The 24,068-nt window shown below is 33.7% G+C and overlaps 1 protein-coding gene across 2 annotated transcripts in view; it reads right to left on the bottom strand.

Annotated features, from left to right (window-relative positions):
- Positions 1–24,068, bottom strand: part of Zbbx (zinc finger B-box domain containing) — a 123,803-nt gene that overhangs the window by 28,770 nt on the left and 70,965 nt on the right. For both annotated transcript variants that reach the window (XM_076868296.2, XM_076868297.2), the window contains exons 13-15: positions 23,916–24,058; positions 10,199–10,506; positions 2,022–2,175 (exon numbers count right to left, since the gene is read on the bottom strand). In XM_076868296.2, the coding sequence (XP_076724411.2) occupies positions 2,022–2,175; positions 10,199–10,506; positions 23,916–24,058 (605 nt within the window). The remainder of the gene's footprint in view (positions 1–2,021; positions 2,176–10,198; positions 10,507–23,915; positions 24,059–24,068) is intronic.

Raw genomic sequence — 24,068 nt, 5'->3', positions numbered from 1 at the left:
AAATGGATGAAGATATAAATCTAAGAAATAAAACTATAGAACTCTTAGGAGAAAACAAGGACCAAAGTTTCAAGATATTGGCTCTGGAAATGAATTCTTGGACTTGGTATAAAAGGCACATGAAACAAAAGAAAAAAATAGACAAAAATAACATTAAGAAAAAAAATTCTTCACCAAAAAATATTACCAGCTGGGCATGATGAAGCATATCCATAGTCCTAGGAACTCAGGAGACTGAGGCAGGAGTGTGCAAGTTTGAAGCTACCCTCAGCAACTTAGCAAGGCCCTAGGAACTTGGTGAGACCCTGTCTCAAAATAAAAACTAAAAAGGCTGGGGATGTAGCTCAGTGGATTAGCACCCTGGATTCAATCCCCAGTACTCCCCACCTCCTCAAAAAAAGCAAGTCACAGAATGATAGAGAAAATAACTTGCAAATAATATTACTATCCAGAATTCAAAAAAGAATTACTCAAAAACAAAACAAAACAAAACACCCAACCTGACCAAAAAAATGAGCAAGGGACTTGAATAGATATCACCTCATAGATGTCTTCCAAATGATTAATACGCATGTGGAAAGATGTTTAGTATCATGAATCATTTGGGAAATGTAAATCTAAACTACAAGTAACTACAGAGACACACCACCTAAGACTCAGGAAGATTACTATCATCCATAAAACCAAACATAATACTAGTTGTCAAGGATATGGAACAATTAGAACTCTTGAACACTGTTGATGGAAATGTAAATAACTAAAGAATCAATAAAATCAACAACATTAAGCTTATTTTCTACATAATTAAAATATTACAGCCACTGTGGCAAATAGTATAGTAATTCCTCAAAAATCTAAAAATCAAATTACCATATGATCCAGCCATTCTACTTTTGGGTTTATCCCCCAAAGAAATGGCAGTAGTATCTTATGGAGATACTTGTAAACATACATGTTCACAGCAGCATTACTTACCACAGTGGAAGGCAGGAGCAGTACAAAGTACACTGATGGATGAATGGGTAGAAAAAAGTGGTAAACTATACAATAGGATATTATCCAGCCATAAAACAGAATTTTAAAAAGCCTTTTTCTCTACCTAAACAGTGACTTTCAAACTATGTCCCATAGAGTCTTAGAGGTTTAGAGGAATGAATAAAAAAGCTGGAATGAGAGAGCTTCATTCAGACCTTCTATCCTCACTTTTATATATTTTATTTTTTAAAGAAAGAAAACTCAGATACATGCAACAACATGCATGAAACTAGAGGATGTTATTCGAGGTGAAATAAGCCAATCACACACTCACACAAAAAAATACTGCATGATTACACTTATGTGAATGAGGGATGTAGAATAATCAAAACAATAAAAACAGTAGAAGGATGATTGTCAAGGATTGAGGGAAGGAGAAGATGGGGAGTTATTGTTTAATGAGTGTAGAGTTTCAGCTTTACAAGAAGAAAAGGGTTCTGGAGATGGATGGTGATAAAGGTTGTAAAACATTATGGATGCATTTAGAACCAATGATCTGTAAGCTAAAAGATGATTAAGATGCTAAATTTTAAGTGAAGTGTATTTTACCGAGATATAGAAGATAAAGAAAAAAGGAAATTATAGCTATGTCTCAGTAATTTCACAGATCCTAAGATTTTAAGACTTGTTTTTAAGATTAAATTTAAGGATCTTCCTATAATACTTAGCTGATGAAGTAATTCAGAGGGTTTACATTATTTTATAATATAGTGAAGGCCACAATCTAAACTCTGAAAAGAATCTTTCCCCAATTTCATGATAGTCATGTTTTGTTTTGTTTTTCAAATTTTGATAGCAGCATTAGGTGTAAACATACAGTAACTCACACTGAGCTAATTATTTTAGGGAGACAGAAAGGAAGTTATTTTATTCATTGCATAGAATTGTCCAGTATTTCCATCAATGACAAGAGACTGCTTTTAAAAATTGTGTTAGAGATTTGTTAGGTTGGTCCATAGGTCATCTGATTTCATGTCCAAATTTACCTGCAAGTGTAATCCTAGTACTGGAATGGTTGCATTCTAAGCTATAAGAAGGAATTAAGTTGAGTTTTTCATTTTTATCAAAAGTAAAGAATCTCTCAAGTCCTTGATATGGTTCAGTTATAGGTTTACTTCTGAGGGCTATTTCTTGTAACAACTAGGAAACAAAATATTCAACAAAATTAAGTTTATTTTCTTCTTTATTATAACAAAGAACTGCATTCACTCATCAAACATCTTACCATGTACTATTGTGGCAAAAAATTATGCTCTCATTAAGTTCTAACAGTGAAGACATAAATAACACAATATTAATAGATAATAAGTTCTGAAAAGTGTATAAACCACAATCACAGTAATTATCTGAATGCTGTCATCAATGCAAGGAGAACAGAATATCATAAAATAAAATTAAAATTTCCTTTCTGCCTTCTTTACTTTCTTTTCTCCATTATCTTCACACGTAAATTGTCTGGAATACAGAGTTCCTTTCATATGCGGTGCCATTGAACTAGTGTATTTTTCTATACATACAATAATTTCAAAGATGCAAGTAAAATACCAGGGAAAATAAGTCTGATCTGATAATGGTCAGGGATAAAATCCAAGTTAACAAAACACTCATCTTGAGGCAAATATACAAGCAAGAAAGTGAGAAGTAATTAACAAAGTTTATATAGCTATAAACTAGCAGAATTAGACTTTGAACATGGGCCTTGCTAATTTGAAACCAAGGCTTATTCCATCACCATATTATTCTGTTTTTGTATATGTTCTTATTCTTGGATAGGATATAACTGTGATTAAATAAAACACATGAATATAGTAGGAAGCATATTAGCAAATCAGAAGTAAGAGCTATAGATTGGCTTAAGATATAATCACAGTGATTCTCCATATTTAAAAATTCCCTGATGAATCTAATTAATGCCCAAACATAGCCTGTTTCAAGGGATTAAACAATACAAATAAAATGCTGTAACTCTTTGCAAATTTACAAATCATATAAATGAGAAAATATAAAACAAAGCTAGTGACCAATAAAACATGCCATTCAAAGACAAATCTAAATCCATTCTCTTCAGAACATCTTTGTGACTCTCAGATATTGATCAGAACAGAATTCCTTCAGCTCTATATAATTGCAAATCTGGAAGATTTAAAAAGACTTGCTTAACATATAGGGAAAGTTATACAAGGTTATGTTTTGTCTTGTCCAAACTCACAAAGCTAACTATTAATAGCCATGGATCCGGAACCAAGGACCTCTGATTGGTTCATGTTTTTCCCAAAGCTACCAGTTAGTCCTTCATTCCTCAGGAAAATTCTACCTCATGAAAATTGAAGAGGGAAATTAAGATCCTTACAACTCAATTTGGGCGTCAGGAAATGCTAAGCAAGAACATGAATTTTCTTCTGGACACAATAGATACCTATGTAATTTCTGCTTAGGGAATGGCCTCTCCTAGGATGAAAGGAGATTTTAAAAAACACTCCAGTTCTCATCATTAGGGTTGAAAAGAAAGTGAATATATTCAAGGGCAAGAATTGAGTCTGCAAACTATGAAGTACCAATTTCTCTGATGTTAACTTTAGAAAGCTCTCCTTACTTTATAGCTCCCTTTTTGGTGGCTTTCTATTTTGTATGTCTACAGCTTTGAGCTCTCTGTTGCTTTGACCCAACACTTTACTCATTGTAGAAATCAGCCATCTCCTGGAAGATGCTCAGACAGAATCTGGACCACTCAGTCTGAATCCTATTAAGTGGAAGACAATTTCTATGAAACTATTTACACTTTTTTATTCCTCACTTAAAATTATATTGGAGCGCATTAAAATATTTATTTTATTTATAGAAGAGCAATGATCAAGTTGCAGACCCTTAAATCTGTTGAAGACTCCTTTATAATTCTTTGACAGATTCTTCCAACAAAGTATGTCTTTCAATCCAATATCCCCCATGAGAAAAAGTCAAGCTTTACATACAACTACTCTGCTACAGTCCAGAACTACATTCAGACTGACCTAATTGAAATAAACAAGCACCACATAAGCCATTTTACCACAGTTACTGTGTTTGAAAATTTCAGCAGGTTCAAGCTGGTAAGAACTTTATGTATCCCAGATCTTTAAATGCTTTTCTAGATTGTTAAGTGATCTAGGTTTTGTCAGAATATATTATATTCTGAACAATTTAAAATGATAAATGGAAAAAAATAGAATGTACACAAACAATATATACCTTTTACTAAATATTTAAACTTAGTGATAAACCTTATAAACTGATGTTGTAGTTTAGATATGAGGTATCCCCAAAAAGCTCATGTGTGAGACAATACAAGAACACTCAGAGATGAAATGATTAGATTGTTAGAGTTGTGACCTAATTGGTGGATTAATCCACTGACATGAATTAACTGGATGGTAACTGTAAGCAGGTAGGGTGTGGATGGAGGAGGTAGCTTACAGGGAAGCAGCTTTCAGGGTATATATTTTATCACTGGTGAGTGGAGTTCTTTCTCTCCCTGCTTTCTAGTTGCCAGGTCCTGAGCTGCTGTCCTCCAACATGCCCTTCCACCATGATGTTCTGCCTCATCTTGGGCCCAGAGCAATGGATTGGCTAACCATGGACTGAGACCTCTGAAACCATGAGCCCCAAATAAACTTTTCCTCCTCTACATTGATCTTCTCAGGTCTTTTTGATCACAGTAATAAAAAACTAACTAAATCAAATAGGATGGTATGCTCATATAAAAGAAGTAAAAGAACACTGCTGGGAATTGGGGATGCAATATAAGTTTTAGCCTTTCTTGACAGACCATGATTAATTGCAGGAAGTGAAGATGAGATACAAGTTACTGGTTTAACTACCTACTGGATTAATAACCCACTACCCTTGGAAACTGGATTGGAAAATGGGCAGGGCCTAATAAGCATGCATGTTTCCTTTCTTTTTACAGTGAATTTATCCAGGAAGACTTGGATAACAGAAGCAGGAAAGGATAAGACACCATTGAGAACTTACTGGTAAAAAAGAGGTCAAAATAAAGGAGATTGCCATCTGAAACAGATGCAAATACCTACACAAAAGGAGACTGATATACATGTACAGAGAGAAGGAAATACATTAGCAGAATAATGAGTTAAATTATTTTAAGGCAATATCCCTGTCCTGGTAAAGAATGCCTGATGATATCAAACTCTAGTATCTCTAACCACTAAAGTTATTCTTTTTTTCCATGAAGAGAACTGACTACAAGATTGTAGAAACTCACTGGCATGGTTCATTGGAAAACTGCAGTCTCCTTCAGGTGAAGCTTATTCTCTCCCCTTGGAAATATGAGAGCAAAGGAATATGTAGTCCTCTCCAAAACATCACCTGACTATTGATGACATGGACTTGGGACTGTCCTCACCTAAAATTGTGGGTAACTACTGTCTTCCTGAAAAATAGCTAAGGAACAAACATGCTGTACTAAGCCAAAATCAAGATAGTTAGGCTACACTGAATCATTTTAACAACCAGATGGATAATATTAAAAAATTCTCTTTAGGCTCTCAAACAAATCTGTTGAGGATGTTTTCATAAATTTCAATAATGACTTCCTGAACACTTACTATGTGTAAATCACTGTACTCAATTATGTAATCACTCACCACCTTAAAAAAAGCACATTTTTATAATAGTAATTTCAGGAATCAAACGACAGTTAGCAACATTGTAAAATTTTTGTTTTAATTGTGAAGTACTTTTAAAATGTAAATATATGACACATAATTTTGTCAAATTAATATGCTCCAGATATTTGTACCACAAAACCTTTTAGACTTTGTAGATATTTATGTTGACATTAACATATCCTATTCCAATGCATGTTTCTGATTACTATCATTTCTGAGTGTATTCATAAAAGTTACAATTATCTTAAATGTTTGCAAAAACTGAGCTAGGTTCTCTGGCACTCCTAAAATCCTAGCTACTCAGGAGGCTGAGACAAGAGGATCAGGATCCTTACTTCAAGGCCAGGTCAGCAATTTATTTAGACCCAGTCTAAACATAAAAAATTTTAAAAAGGGTTGAGGATGTAACTTAGTGTTAGTGTCCCTAGGTTCAACCCCAAGTATAGAAAGAAAAAAATGTCACACTTACACTCTATGTATTTTTTCACAGTTAAATGTTTACATTATATTTTTGATCTGTATCCATGTGTATGATAGAAGTTCCCTTTCCTTCATTTTAACTGGTACATTGTTTTGCATTTTATATAGACTATCTATGATTATATTACCTATGGTATTTTGTAAAATGTCTTTTATTAGCATTATGGGAGATGTACTTTACTAATGATTTGATTTTTTTTCATTTATCAAAAGCTTTATCACATCCATTGAGCTACTGAATTTTTGAGAAAAAGCTAATTGAGTTCCTTTTTCACATAAGTTACTGGATTTGGTTTGCTATTATTTTATGACATCTAAATGTGTATTTTGAAAAATAATCTTTTCCCAGTTTCTCTATTAATGTTATACTAGCCTCAGAAAATAATTGGGGAATTTTCTCTTCTTTTCTATTCTTCATAAGAGGTTGAATAATTTAAATTATCAATTCTTTAGTGACTAATTAAAATTTACCTCCAAAACTTAACCTATGTCTTACTTTTTTTTTAATTGTTGTTTCTTTATGAAAGGAAAGGAATTAAGAAGACAATAGATGAATTCTGCTAGTTGAAATGCTTTTATGGTGTCTAGTCCATTTTGTGTTACAACAATAGAATATCATAAAACATGCAAGTTTTAAAGAAAATAATTTTATTTCTTAAAATTGAGGAGGCTAGAAAGTCATCTAGTGAGAAATTTCACGTTGTATGATGACTAACCACTTCAAATGTCCTACCTCCCCACTCCAGTCCTCTGAATACTGAGCTCCAAACTTGAGCACTTAAGTCATATTTATAAAAATCTAGCTTTTTTTTCAAAATTTTTGAAAGTACTGTTTTAATGCTATAAGTAACTAACAATTTGAACACTATATCATTCACTGTTCTGACTTAACATATACTGTTTATTTGTAATTTCTTCATCTTTTTGGTCAACATGTCCAAACTTAATACGTAGTCTTAATATGGTAGACTTTAACCTTTTAAAAAACAGCTTCTAATTGCATTGATACTGTTTATTGCTTTTTGTCTTAGTAATTTCTGTACTTAACATCATTATTTTTTTCTATATCTTTGAGTTTGGTTAATTATCATTGTTTTATTATTTATGAGTCAGGTTCATAACTCATTAATTTTCACTCCATATTTTCTTGCATTTATGGTTACATATGCTTCATAAACTATAATGGTTACATCCCAAGAAACCCACCATTAAAATGAAAACATTGTAAAGTTGAAAATGCATTTAATACATGTAACCTGACAAACATCACAGCTTAGCAACACATCACAATGTAAAGTAACTAACTTTGAGCTACAGCTCAAGGTCACTACCCAGTATTGTGAGCAAATATCATATCAAATATCCAGAAAAAGGACAAAATCCAAAAATTGAAGTATGGTTTCTACTAATTGTGTATCGTTTGGGGTCATTCAATGTCAAATATTTAAAATTTATTTTATGATTTATTTCTTAATCCAAACTTATTTGAGTTGTGTTTAATTTTCTTACCATTTTGTTATCAACTTATAATTTATTTTACTGTGGTTGGAAAACACAGTATCTGATATAATTTCTTTAGGATTTGTTGAGACTTTCTTTGTAGCTTTGTTTTGGCAATGAGTTATAAAACTGTATTTTGTAAACGTTCCATGTGTTTCTGCAAAGAATACACATTCTCTAATTATTACAGGGTTAATACTTTGTCCTGTAATCTGATTTACATTGTCAAATTTTCTCTATTTTCACAAGTTAAAAAATCCTTTTGGTTTGATGGGTCTGTCAGTAATATCATGTAATTTTGTCCATTTTTTCTACAATATATCTGAGGTTATATTAATAGATACCTACAAGTTCAGATTTCATTTAATTTTCCTGATAAATAATTCATTTTATATACATTGTAATCCCCTTTGCCCTGGTAATGCTTTATTACCTTAAAGTCCTCATTAATTTTTTAAAGTTAGTACTTGTCTTTACTCTCAAACTTTTCCTCATGTTTAATTTTAAATAAGTTTATGGTTTAAAACAACCATCTAGATTGTTTTTATATCCAAACTTAGAATTTGTATCTAACTTCAGATTATACAATTTAATCTGTTCACACTTTAATCTGTTCACAGCTATTCTAATTACTTATATGCTTAAATTTATTTCTGTCAACTTACTCTTTCTATTTGTCTTCAAGAACTGTGAAAGGTCTGAAATTTATCCTCTTTGCAAATCTTTACCCTATCTTCTGGCAAACAATACAAGACTTCTTGGTCAGAGACAAAGGAGATTATTATTCAGAGCTAAAGCAGTTGTCTAAGTATCACTAATTTGAAATTAGTATTCCAAGGACCCAATTTCCAGAACATTGTGACAACAACTTAGTAGGTTAGGCAGACTTACTATTCAGAACTAAAGAGTAGGCTCTGTATGTTAGGATGCTTTTCCTATAACCCAGCCCAACCCCACCCGTATGAGCAGGTTTTATCAAGTCATCTTCATAATACCTTGTGGTAATTGGAAAATTGGTTTTCTTCTGTTTTATTTGCTGAAATTCATGTAGTGATCATTTGTTTTCATTTGGAAATCGGGAATATAAGCTCTTCTAAGGTGAAACTTTATTTGGGGAATTCTATTGTTGGATAAACTAAGGAAGGTCTTTCTAGAAGACATTGGGATTTACTTCTATCAAATACATAAGTCTATTATTAATAGGAATGATTTGACAATGACGTTAATCTCTTAACTTGGAGATTTCAAATATATTGAATAGGTATATAAAGACCTACACTTTGTGATTCTACAACCTGTATACTCAGAAAATGAGAAATTATACCCCATCTGATTCAAATGTTAAAAAAAAAAGAATGGGATCCTAATTAGAAAAAATTATACTCCATGTATGTATAATATGTGAGAATACAATCTATTGTTATGTATATCTAAAAAGAACAAATTATATAAAAAAGACCTACACTAAATGAATGCCTGAGATTTTCATTTTTCATGATAGAAGTTGTACTGATTGAACTACCCCCAAATCTAATATATCAGTTTCCTTTCATCTTGTTTTACATGTGATTATTTCTTCTAATGCATTCCTTTAGGGATCTAAGCATTTTTTATTAGAGCATTATAGTTATACATTATTGTTATACATATAGTTGGGTCCATTTTGACAAAATCATACACATGTGGAATTTTATTTCAGTGGGATCTAAGTTTTTTCAGAGGTCTCAATTTCTCATTTTACAAAGATACAACATAAGTTACAAAGTGGGCAGAGAAAGCCAATTGCCCAAGAAAAGTAACAGCAACCCAAATAGTCATTCTTCTGTACTTAGGGTTATTATTTCAGTTTAGGTTTCTGGAGATATATCTTAAGTAATTATTAAAGATTATGAAAATGTTTGATAACCCAACTTCCAAAGAATTTACTATTAATAATAACAATTACTGAAAACCTCTACTATATATCATTAAGGAATAAATTTTAGTCTTAAAATCTGGCAACAATAAAATAATGAGCTACATTATGTTTATCTACTCTGAGAAGAAACAGAACAAAAAAAAAAATCCACCACCATTTCCTTATTAGTCCTAATTCTTAAAGAATTAATTTCTTTCCCTTATATTATCCACAGAAATTAGTTCTATCTATGTATATACATTATTTCATTTTGACCAAGATATAACAAAACCTGTAGGATTTATTATATTATTTGTAAGAATGAATTTCATTTGTAAAAGCAACAGCACTCTTACTATGGTGTATGAGGTGGGCCTTAAAGTATTATTTGTTACAGAAAACAATTTGTTAAAATGGCATTCACCATATTAGATTCTGACCTGTAAGTCATTGAGTTTTATTCTTCACATGAGTTACTCTTCAGCTACCATATGATAATAAAAGGCAGCACATTTTAACTTCAATAGAAAATAGCATTTGAAAACATGTTATGTCAAAGTGACATTTTCCTATGAAAATTCCTTATACTAATGTTAATATAATAAACATAATAGAAATTTACCAGTGGTGATTCTGTAGTTTTAGAAGCTTCAGATTTTGGTCTTTCATGAAGATTGCTAGATTCCAAGGATTCTTTGATGTGTTGAGATAATTTCTCCTCAACAGAAGGTTTATCTAAATCTATATTTGTCAAGGAATCCTTCCTCTCAAGAGATGTACAGGAATCATCAGAATTTTGGTTATTTTCTGTATCTATCTGTTTGTCTTTGAAATTTCCTTTAAAAGAGCTGTTTTCCCCTATTTTTCCGATGTTGTGATAATAAACATCAGGATCCATAACGTTGTCAAAATCTACATATGAAGTTCCTGCTGTTGAAAACACATATTTACAAGAGGTAAAGAGATTCAAATAAATTAATTTAAATGTTAATAAAATAGAAATTTTGTGATAAAAATTTTACCAATAAAGCCTTATTTTATCCAAATTTCTTTCCTGATTGGTTCAGCATCAAAATACTTTTACTATACTTATGTTCATAAATGGCAATCATAATTTACTTATACAGGCAAACATTAGTAATGGGACTAATAGAAGGAGGCAAGATGTTATTTTTGCAATGAAATCTTGAAATTAATACAAAGTTTTATTTTGGTCTGCAGTTCAGTTCCCATTTCCCCATCTCTTCTGAGATTTTCCAACTGCAATTCATAAGAATTAATGCAAATGAAACCATTGTCCACTGTTGCTTTGTCCCATTTACCTAAACACTCAGACCTTTCACCCACCCAGGGATGCCATTTGCCAGGCTGCGAGAAATAACCACACAAGAGACAGAAATACCTTTTGTGTGTGTGTGTGTGTGTGTGTTGGGGGGGGTGCTGTGACAGCTCCTCTGATCTTAAGAGTCTGAAGAAAGAGACAGAGAATACATGCTGACCCCTTTTATTGAGGAGAAAGCTATTCAAATGAGGCAAGGGGTCAGGTTTCAAGGGGCTGAGTCTAGCTTCATGATGTCTGCTATCAACAGGTTGACTGACATCTGGGTAGGTCACACCCAAAGGCAGAGTAAGAGAAGTAAGACACACAAAGGCTGTTTCCCTGGAACATTCTATCCCAAAGAGGGCAAGAGGTAATATTACAAAGTAATAGGTGAGCATAGCTCCACCCATGGGGCTATAGGAAGGCATGCCCATGCACGAAGACACAGTCAATAGCACCCTAAAAGACTGGGGCAATTTTCTGGGTAACCTAGGCAACCAGATCACAGAGTGACTTATGACAATGATGACACACCAATTAGAAAGGGAGACAGATGAAGTCACGCGCTAGTCGGCCTCCCACAGTCCACAATTTACCTCCTTTCCCTAGCATGCTTAGTGATAAGGAGAGGGCAAAGGGGAATCTACCCAGTGAAAGAACAGCAGCAGTTGGAGGCACAGAAAATGTGTAGCTGGGACACCTGCCTCTAGAAAGCTACAAAATGAGCGAGATCATATTAGTCACCCACCTCATTAAGTCTGCTTTAAATAAATCACTTGGTGTAGATAATTGGTTTTCAATCTACTACACAATGGAATCATGTGAAGGTGCTCTTTAAAATTGACTGTGTATAGGCCTGACCCCAAACCAATTAAATCAGACACTGGAGGTGAAACTCAAGCGCTGGCCTTTTCTCCCCCTTTCCCCTACCAAATTCTTCTGGTGATTATAAAGCACAGCCAGAGTGGTGAAATACTGGTTAAGACTTTCTGAAGAATGACAATTCTTTAATGATTTTTCCATTCCTTTGTTTTTATTATAAATAAAAGTACATATGCTATTTTGGTATTGAATAGAGCTTTATCTGATTATCCCTTACTCTCTTTACAAAACAAATATCTCTATAAATAGACTACCTAAAATAGTAGAGGCTTTGACTAGACTTATCTCTCCAATAATATGAATTCTGCTTTACATACCAAAAGATTTCCTTGTTATGTGCAAATGTTTACATTCATGGTAATTACACATGGTATGTAGAACTTTCACTTCTGACTACAGCAGTTCTTAAATATCACAAATATTATGAGAAATAAATAATGTGTACATCAGAAAAATACGTTTATAAGAACATTATTAAGGCTTCTACAGTAGTACTATACTTCTGTTAAAATTATCTGATTTTTATAGAAATTATCTGATTTTTTCATTAGAAAAAAAAAGCCATTTCTTATGTTGAATTTTCTACAACTACCTTCAATAATATTTTAAGGTTGTAAAATTCTACTACAGTCATTGTCATCGAAAAAGTGAAAAAATAGTCTTTTAATAATGTTTAAAATGCAATGTAAGAAGCCTTTTAAATATTTAACTTAGTCTATTCATGGAAAGCCTGTGCAGTGGTGCATGCCTGCAATTCCAGCAGCTCTGGAATCTGAGGCAGCAGAATCATGAGTTCTAAGCCAGCCTCAGCAAAAGTGAGGTGCTGAGCAACTCAGTGAGACCCTGTCTCTAAATAAAGTATAAAAAAATAGGACTGGATGTGGTTCAGTGATCAAGTGCCTCGAGTTCAATTCTTGGTATCCCCCCCCAAAAAAACAAAAAGCCCTATGGTGTTATAAATATTATGTGTCTTAATTCAATACTCAACAACCAATTATTCTTATGAATCACTTGGGTTGAAGAAAAAAATCATATGATCATAGTGAAGCATTCTGTTAAAAGCATTTGACAAAATCTAACACCTATTCGTGATAAAAACTCTCAGCCATTTGAAAAGAGAAGAGAACTTCCTTAATTTGATAAAGAACATCTCCAAATGTCTTAACCACTAACCTTATGCTTAATAATAAGAAACAAGAGCTTTTCTGCTAAGATCAGGAATAAGAAAATTCCTTTCCTTTTCAACATTGTACTAGAAGTCCTAGTTAATCCAATAAGATGGGGAAAGGAAATGAAGGCACTAAATGATAAGGATATCTGTCTTTATTCCCTGATGACTTGTCTACGTAGAAAATTCTGAAAGCATCACCCCAAATCAGGCTTGAACTTATAACCAGTTATAGCAATGCTGCAGAGTATGAGATTAAAGTATAAAAGTCTATCTCTTTCCTATAAACTAGTAATGAATAACTGGATTTAAAACTGAAAACTCAAGACCATTTATATTAGCAACCCCCCCAAAATAAAATACCTAGGTATAAATCTAATAGAATATGTATAAGGTCTATATAAAGAAAATTATAAGGTTCTGATGAAAGATATCAAATAACTAATTAGACAAATATTTCATGTTTCTGGATAAGAAGATTCAATATTTAAAGATGTCAATTCTGTAGATTTCATGTCATCTCAATAGAACTCCTAGTTTAATTTGGTGACTATTGACAAATTCATTCTAAAGTTTATATGGAGAGGAAAACAAAGCCAAAGAGCCAACACAATATTAAGGAAAGAGCAGTTAGAGGACTGACACCATCCAACTTCAACTATTACTATAAATATACAATAATTAGATAGCTTGGTATTAGTAAAAATAGATAAAAAAGATCAATGAAGACCACACAAGACCCAGAATACATAAATAAATAAAACTAAGTAATCTCTGAAAAAGGAGCAAAGACTTCTATTGAAGAGAAGATTGTCTTTTCAACAAATGATGGTGGTGCTGCAATTGGTTAACCACACAAGAAAAAAAAAAATGAACACAGACACAGACTTTGCAACTTTCACAAAAATGAACTCAAAATGGAGAATAGACCTATATATAAAATGCAAAACACAGAATAAGACATAGATGATCCTGCATGTGGCAATAAATTTTGAGACACAATGCCAAAGAAATAATAAGATGAACTTCATTAAAATTAAAGACTTTCGCTCATGAAAAAATACTTTTAGGAGAATGAGGTGACAATCCACAGACTGACAGAAGACATTTGTAAAAGACATGTTTGATAAAGGATTGTTATCCAAAATATACAAAGAACTCTTAAAATTGAAGAATAACAAAGCAACCAATTTAAAAATAGACAAAATTATAAACAGATAACTCAATGAAGAAGATATACAGAAGGCAAATAAGCACACCAAGAAAGTTCAACCTCATATGCCATTAATAAATTGAAAACAAAACAATGAGTTACTACTACACAATAATTACAATAGCAAAACTCTAAAACACTGAAAATATCAAATGTTGATAAGGATATAGGTCAATGGAAATTCTTGTCAAATACTCATGGAAATGTAAAACAGGATAGCCACTCTGGTAGACACAGTGGCAATTTCATACAGAACTAAACATACTCTTGCATGAGATCCAAGAAACATCCTTCTTGGTATTTTCCCATGAAATACCAAGAAAACTTATGTCTAATGGGTTTTTACCCACATATGCATGTTAATGGAAGCTGTGTTAATAATACTCAAAGTTTGGAAGCAATCAAGACATCCTTCAATAGGTCAATGGATAAATAAGCATACACATGTACAACAGAATATTTTACAGGGCTACAAAGAAATGAGCTTTTTAGTGTGGAAGGTTGACAGTGAGGGAAGCTGTGCATATTTGGGGACAAAAGACATATAGCAGCTCTCTGTAATTTCTGTTCAGGTTTGATGCGAACCAAAAATGGATCTCCATAATAAATTTTAAAAAATATCTTTAAAGAGATCTAAGATGACCAGCTAGAGGCAGGCTTCATTCTGTGTCACTCTATGACCTGAGATTTAAGTAGTGAGAATGCTGCTTCCATGTGAGTTATTAAAGGACACCCAACAGCTGCTCCCGCACAGGAACAGCCACTGTGCCTACACAGGTCTCCAGAGCTCAGCGTCAGCGTAGGATTCCTGGCTATTCACCCACACAGGACCTCCAGCAGCTGTGCCAGAGCAGGACCACTGGCATCAGCACCCACACAGGACTCCTGGCTGCCACCCTTGAAGGAATACTGGACGCCGCTCCCACACAGGACCTCCAGCCTCCACTCTATGTGGACCCCCATCTACCAACATGGGGCTCCTCTGGTCGCCTCCATCTTGGAACACTGCAACCACTGCCATCGTCTCCTACATGCGGTAGCCTGCACCTGGGGACACCATACAGGATCTGGAGATAGCTGCCAGCCACAACACTGCACACCACAGACTGCATCTCTGAACACACCACCCAACACCACCACCAGCTCCACTGAACCTGACACCCCACTGCTGAAAGCAGTCGCCTCCATCTTGGGACACCTTTGTCACCATCTTTAGTAGGGACAACTCCCAGCTTAGGACACCTAGAAGCAATATCAAGGTACCTATAATAATCCCCAACTCCCTCCTCTCCCTGGCAGCTGCTAACCCAGCATAGTGCTTGTGGCTATGCGGCCTGTCCCTAGCTCACAAAACCTGGTCCTGAACTGCCCAATACAAAACAGCTTTCTGCAACATGTGCACAGCCCCCAGAGCGCAGCTCACAAGACCTCTGAAGACAGAGGCTCCTAACTGGAAAGCAGAAAGGGAGGGGGTGAGTGAGACACAGTTTAGAGACTAAATTAGAGACCAGGAATTTTGAAGTCTACAAGTGACATAAGGAGATAAAACCAGGTACCCACATCACATGAGTGGACCTCAAAAGAGATCCTTGGGATGCAGTCTCCCATTGAGGACCTACAATTGTTACTGCCTCACTTCCAGGAGCTCTGCCCCCCAAACCAACCCCCCTACCCTAAAAACCTTCACCATCCTGAGGTTGGAGATACCAGCAAACAACAGACAATCCCACCTATTGGATGAGAAGGGAAGCAGGAAAGATACTGATCTCCAACAAAAACAATCCTTGGGATGGAGCTGGGGCTCAGCAGTAGTGCACTTGCTTGGCATGTGTGAGGCCCTGGGTTCAATTCTCAGCACAGCATATAAATAAATAAAATAAAGGTCTATCAACAACTAAAAAATACCCCCCCCCCAAAAAAAACCCCACAACCCAATCCTGTTGTTGGGTGTGTGGAAAACCTTGCCTTTTTGTTTTATTTCCCCCATTGGGTTTCTCCCCGCTGAAGTTAAGTTTCTGTCTCTGGAGAAAAACATCACATAATCCCTTACCCCTGCCCCTCCAAGCCGAAGGGCACCAAACCAAAGGGTGCCAAAGTTAAAAGTTTTCTTGACAAATGCCCGTGAGACAAAATCCCCCCAGAACACAGTGTCTGCTCGCCCATTCCTGAGTCACCCTGCCAATCAGCACCCGCGCCAAGTCGCCTAAGCAATCCTTCTTAAGGTGAAGCTTGCAGGCTCATGCTGCTGCTCTCTTCCTCTCCTTTTCTTCCCCTTCAGGCAGCCCCCCAATAAAATCTCTTGGTTGAATTTCCATCTCAGGTGAGTCACTCACCTTTCACCTGTATCTTCCTTGAGTTTCTTTTTTTTTTTTTTCTCATGTCTCTCTCCTCCCACCCTCACATCCCCAACATTAGTGAAACCAAGTACTTTTCATGAATTAAGCTACTGAGTACTGGGATGTCTGTATAGTATATTACAGTTGTATTGTATATTTTTTATCTCCTATTTTTATATTTTTAATTTTTCTTAATATTCATGTTTGTTTTTTGTACTCTTTATTGTCTTCCTACTTACTTGTCTTCCCAAAATCACTTTCTCTCTTCTCCTGCTGCTAACCAACTTCTTTGGATCCCTCTCTTTCATGCTTTCTAAGATCTAATAACTCAATATCCTCACATCCTACCTCCTTAATATCTCATCCTACAACTCACCCCCAGTTCTCTTTTTGTCCACCAAAAAACTATAGAAACTATAGACCCTTTTGCAAACCTACTGTTTTTATTGTAGATAATACTTAAACTCACCATTTCTGTATATTAGGACAAAACTGTAAACATCTTAATAGCAGTTATTTGGTCTAAAGCTTTATATTGTTTGTATTGGGATCTGTTAATATTGTTCTGACCCTTAATGGAGATATATTGGAACCCTGAAAGAACACTATAAGCCTATAGAGTAAAAACTGTAATGCCTTGGATCTTCAGTGCTAGAAAGGAAAACACACGAACAACATGAAAAAACAAGGGAAGAAAGTGCCTCATACAAACAAAGATACTACATTATTAGAATCCATGGCCAGCATAACAAAAGAAACTACAGAGAAGGAGTTCAAGGATACACATAATTAATATGTTCTGTGAATTAAAGTATGATATGAGAGAGCAAATACAGCAGCGAAAGACCATTTTGACAATGAGCTACATAAACAAATACAGGAAGCAAAAGATTTCTTCAATAAGGAGACAGAGGTCCTGAAAACACACACACACACACATACACACACATTCTTGAAATAAAACAATAAACCAAGTTAAAAACTCAACAGAAAGCACCACCAACAGATTAGATCACTTGAAAAACAGAACTTCAGACAATGAAGACAAAAATATATAATCTTGAAAATAATGTTGACCACACAGTGAAATACTAAGAAGCCCTGAGCAGAACATTCAAGAATTATAGGATAACATAAAAAGACCAAATTTAAGAATTATTGGGATAGAGGAAGGCACAGAGTTCCAAACCAAAGAAATGAACACTCTCTTCAATGAAATAATATCTGAAAATTTTCCAAACATAAAGAATGAATTGGAAAATTAAATACAAGAGGCTTATTAGGACACCAAATGTACAAAATCACAACAGATCCACACTAAGACACATAATAATAAAAATGTCTAGCATACAGAATAAGGAGAGAATTTTAAAAGCCATAAGAGAGAGAGAGATCAGATTACATATAGGGGAAAACCAGCTAGGATATCTGCAGATTTTTCAACCCAGACCCTGAAACAACATATACCAAGCTCTGAAAGAAAATGGATATCAACCAAGAATCTTATATCCAGCAAAATTAAGCTTTATATTTGACGATAAAATAAAAACCTTCCATGAGAAACAAAAATTAAAAGAATTTACAACTAGAAAGCCTGCACTACAGAACATCCTCAGCAAAATATTTCATGAAGAGGAATTGAAAAACAAAAATGAAAATAAGCAAATAAAAGTATTACACTAAAGGAAAAACCAATCAAAGGAGAGACCAAGTCAAGTTAGATACCAAAAATAAACAAAAATGACCAGGAAATGTCTCAATTATAACCCTGAACATTAATGGCCTAAACTCACCAATAAAAGACAGACTGGCAGACTGGATTAAAAAATACTCATAATATACTGAAGGAACTTATCTCATAGGAAAAGATATCCACAAGTCTGTGGTTGAAAGGTGAAAGATTGGGAAAAACATACCACTGACATGGTGTACAGCAAAAAGCAGGGGTTTCCATCCTTATATCAAATAAAGTAAACATCAAGCCAAAGTTATTCAAAAGGGATAAAGAGGGATATTTCATACTGTTTAAGGGAACCATACATCAACAAGACATAACAATTATAAATATATATGCCCCAAACAATGGAGCATCTAGATATATCAAATGAACTTCTCAAGTTCAAGAGTCAAATAGACCACAATAGAATATTTCTGGGTGACTTCAGAACACTTCTTACACCACTGGATATATCTTTCAAACAAAAGCTAAACAAAGAAACTATAGAACTAAATAATACAATCAATAACTTAGACTTAACAGACATATAGAGAATAGTTCATCAATCAACAAGTGAATACACTTTCTTCTCAGCAATACATGGATCCTTCTCTAAAATAGACCATATATTATGTCACAAAACAACGCTTATCATATACAAAAAAGTAGAAATACTACCCTGCATTCTATCAGATCATAATGGAATAAAATTAGAAATCAATGATAAAATTTAAAAAATAGAAGCTATTCTAATAACTGGAGCCTAACTAATATGCTATTGAATGAATAATGGGTTCCAAAAGACATCAAAGAGAATATTAAAAAAATTCTTAGAGGTAAGAGAATACTTATACAACATATCAAAATGTCTGGAATATGATGAAAGCAGAACTAAGAGGAAAGTTCATTGCATGAAGTTCATGAAGAAAGAAGAAAAAGTCAAGAAATAAATGATTTAACACTACATCTCAAAATCCTAGAAAAAGAAGAACAAATCAACACCAAAAGCAGTGGTAGATGGGAAATAGTTAAAATCAGAGCTAAAATCAATGAAATTGAAAGAAAAGAAACAATTGAAAAATTTACAAAACAAAAAGATGGTTCTTTTAAAAAATAAATAAAATTGACAGATCTTTAGGCATGCTAACAAATAGGAGAAAGAAAACTCTAATTACTAATATCTGTGTTGAAAAAGGAACTGTCACAACAGACACTACAGAAATACAGAAGATAACTAGAAATTATTTTCAAAATTTGTACTCCAATAAAATAGAAAATACTGAAGGTAGTGACAAATTTCTAAAGTCATATTATTTGCCCAGAGTCAGAATAATATACATAAGTTAAACAGATAACTTCAAGCAGTGAAATAGAAGATGCCACCAGAAGCCTACCAACAAAGAAAAGCCCAGGACTGGATGGATAAACAACTGAGTCCCACAAGACCTTAAAAGAAGAATTAATATCAATATTTCTCAAATTATTTAATGAAATAAAAAAAAGAGGGAACACTTCCAAATTCATTCTATGAGGCCAATATCATCCTGATTCCAAAACCAGACAAAGACACAAAAAAAAAAAAAAGAAAAGAAAGAAAGAAAGAAAACTTCAGACCAATATCTCTAATGAACATAGATTCTCAATAAAATTCTTGCAAATTGAATACAAAAACATATCAAAAAGATAGTACACCATAATCAAGGGGGGGTTCATTGCAGGGATGTAAGGTTGGTTCAATATATGGAAATCAATAAATGTAATTCATCACATCACAAACTTAAAGATAAGAATCATATGATAATTTCATAGATGCAGCAAAAGCATTCGACAAAATACAGCACCCCTTCATGTTCAAAACACTAGAAAAATAGGGATAATACGAACATATCTCAACATCATAAAAGCCATCTATATGCTAAGCCCCAGGCCAACATCATTCTAAATGGAGAAAAATTGAAAGCATTCCCTCAAAAAACTGGAACAAGACAGGGATGCCCTCCTCTTTCACCACTTCTATTTAACATAGTCCTTGAAACACTGGCCAGAGCAATTAGACAGAAGAAAGAAATTAAAGGCATATGCATAGGAAAAGAATAACTCAAATTGGCACTATTTGCCAATGATATGATTCTATACCTTGAAGACCAAAGAAATTCCATCAGAAAACTTCTAGAACTAGTAAATGCATTCAACAAAGTAGCAGGATACAAAATCAACACCCATAAATCAGAGGCAGTTCTGTATATCAGTGACAAATCCTCGGAAAGGGAACAAGGAAAACTACCCCATTTACAATAGCATAAAATAAATAAAATAAAATACTTGGGAATCAACTTAATGAAAGCGGTGAAAGTCTTCTACAACGAAACTACAGAATGCTAAAGAAAGAAATTAGAGAACACCTTAGAAGATAAAAAGATTTACCATGTTCTTTGATAGGCAGAATTAATATTGTCAAAATGACCATACTACCAAAAGCACTATACAGATTTAATGCAATTCCGATCAAAATCCCAATGATATTCCTCATAGAAAAAGAAGAAGCACTCATGAAATTCATCTGGAAAAATAAGAGACTCAGAATAACTAAAGCAATCCTTAGCAGGAAGAGTGAAGCAGGTGGCATCACTTTACCAGAACTTAAACTATACTACAGAGCAATAGTAACAAAAACAGCATGGTATTGGGCACCAAAACAGACTGGTAGACCAATGGTACAGAATAGAGGATACAGAGACTAACCCACTTAATTACAGTTATCTTATATTTGACAAAGGTGCCAAAAATTTACATTGGAGAAAAGATAACCTCTTCAATAAATGGTGCTGTGAAAATTAGAAATCCCAATGGAACAAAATGAAAGTAAACCCCTATCTCTCACCATGCACAAAACTCAACTCAAAGTAGATCAAGGACCTAAAAATTAAACCAGAGACCCTGTGTCTAATAGAAGAAAAAGTAGGCCCAAATTCCCATTATGTCATATTAGGCCCCAACTTTCTTAATAAGATTCCTATATCCAAAGTACATCTATGAAGACACAAATTAGTATGAAACTACTTTGTATACAACCAGAGATATGAAAAATTGTGCTCTATATGTGTAATATGAATTGTAATGCATTCCTCTGTCACATATAATTTTTAAAAAATTAATTTAAAAAAAAACATATATCCATCAAAAGATTGTAAAACAACCTAAGTGTACATTAGTAGCAAGCTAGTTAAGCCAGTGCGGTACTTCCATAATGGAATACTACAGGCTATTGAAAAGAATGAATAGCTCTACATATATTAATATGGAACTATCTATAAAATACATTGCCAAGTGACAAGATGTAGAACTTTATGGCACAGTATGCAGGGGTGGGAAGGAATATACAGTAATTGCATATATGTTTATTTATGTGAAGAGTATTTCCAGAAAGATACTTTCGAAATTAGAAACAATGACTGCCTCTGGAGAAGAAAACTTACTTTCACTATATTTCAATGATTTAACTGATGAATTTTGTACCATGTTCATGGACTGTCTATGAAAAAAAAACTATTTTAAAAATTAAAATAAAAAGACTGTTCTAGCACAAGAATTAATATCAAGAATCAATAAATGGGATGGATTCAAACTAAAAAGCTTCTTCTCAGCAAAAGAAACAATCAGTGAGGTGAATAGAGAGCCTACTAATTGGAAACAAATCCTTACCACATGCACGTCAGATACAGCAGTAGTCTCTAGAATATATAAAGAACTCAAATATCTTAACATCAAAAAGTCGAATAACCCAATCAATAAATGAGCCAAGGAACTGAATAGATACTTCTCAGAAGAAGATATACAATCAATCAACAAATATATGAAAAAATGTTCAACATCTCTAGCAATTACAGAAATGTAAATCAAAACTATTCTAAGATTTCATCTCACTACAGTCAGAATGGTAGTTATTAAGAATACAAGCAACAATAAATGTTGGCAAGGATGTGGGTGAAAAAGCACACTCATACATTGCTGGTGGGACTGCAAATTGGTGCAGGCAATATGAAAAGCAGTATGGAGAATCTTGGAAAGCTGGGAATGGAACCACCATTTGACCCAGATATCCCACTCCTCAGTCTATTCTCAAAGAACTTAAAAACAGCATATTACAGGGACACAGCCACATCAATGTTTATAGCAGCACAATTCACAATAACTAAACTGTGGAACCAACCTAGATGTACTTCAGTAGATGAATGGATAAAGAAAAATGTGGTATATATACACAATGGAATATTATTCAGCATTAAAAGAGAATAAAATTATGGCATTTGCAGGTAAATGGATGGAGTTGGAGAATATTGTGTTAAATGAAATAAGCCAATCCAAAAACCCAAAGGCCAAATGTTTTCTCTGATATGTAGATGCTGACCCATAATAACAGGGAAGATGGGAGGACTGGAGGAACTTTGGATAGGTCAAGGGGTGGGAGGAGAAAGGAGTGAGGGCATGGGGGTAGGAAAGATGGTGTAATGAGATCGATATCATACCCTAAGTTCACACAAATAGTGTGACTCTACACTTTGTGTACAACCAGAGACGTGAAAAATTGTGCTCTATATATGTACTATGAATTGAAATGCATTCTGCTGTCATGTATAACAAATTAGAATAAATAAGTTTTTAAAAAATCTTTAAAGTAACACTTAATCCAATTTTTATCTTCACTTTTTTCACAAAGGCAATTGAAACATCATGTGCTATTCTCAGTCAAATAACATTTATTTTCTGGACCAAATTTGGAGCCCTATAAATTTTAAGTTCCAAAGTAGATACAGTTTATACTCAGCCATAACTTTTCAGAGGCTTGGTAGTTGAAATAGTAAAACCAGTGAGATTGACATAAGTCTACTTCTATTCTGTACTCTTTCCTGCCAATTGGAAAGTAATCATTAGTTTTACAACAGTTACTTTAAATAATATCCTTCAGTATCTCTCAAAGATTTCATCTAAGATATATTCATTGTTTTTTTATGAAAATTCTAGGTAGATAAAATATAATGTTGAAAAGGAAACCCCAAAATTATCTGATTCTTACATTTTAGCTTAGAAAAGTGAAATCTAAGAAAGTAAATGATGATTTCAAGGTAAAACCCTGATTTCCTATCTGGAAAGAAGATAGGAAAGCAAATTCTGACTCACAGGCTAGGATACTTTCCTGTGGTCCTCTAAATGATGATCTCACAATCAAAAAAGTGAATCCAGACACTTGCACACAGCATACTAGAATCCAAAGGAACTACTAGTAATAATAACACTGAAATATAAATAAGACGATTTGTTTAGGTTTATCTCTTACATAAAGTTTTACAGTAAATGAAAATATTGTGAGGATATATTTAATATGAGAACCACAGGGTGTCAATCAAGCTGTTGTCACTAAAGCATTTTTCATGTAATTTCTGAAATGTTAGTTCAGTCCAGAATAACTTTTAGAGAATCCTAAATTGGCTTATTTTTCTTATGAACACAAACACTGTTGTCCATTGTCTAAGAAGACTTATATTTGTAGAAAATTATATGTTTTCAACCAATTATCTTCTAAGTGCTAAATTTTCTGGTTTTAAAATAAACAGAATAATCAGCAAAACTTTTATATATTACAGTATCTTTGGTTTTATTAACATTCATTGTTAATAATATTAAGCAACAATAAAAAAAATTACCTTTTAGGTTATCTTCACAATACATGGAGTTGTTTTTCAGACCAAGATTTAAAAGGTCTGTTTTCTCCTCGTTGAAAGCATGATTTTGATGGATGTCATTTTCATGTGGAAACCTATTCTGCTGATAATCATGAAACGTACAACTTTCATGTT

The sequence above is a fragment of the Callospermophilus lateralis genome, chromosome 10 (assembly GCF_048772815.1).
Source record: "Callospermophilus lateralis isolate mCalLat2 chromosome 10, mCalLat2.hap1, whole genome shotgun sequence".
In the NCBI taxonomy this organism is placed as follows: Eukaryota; Metazoa; Chordata; class Mammalia; order Rodentia; family Sciuridae; genus Callospermophilus; species Callospermophilus lateralis.
The sequence above is the reverse complement of the archived record's forward strand: the minus strand, read 5'-3'. Positions and strand labels throughout refer to the sequence as shown.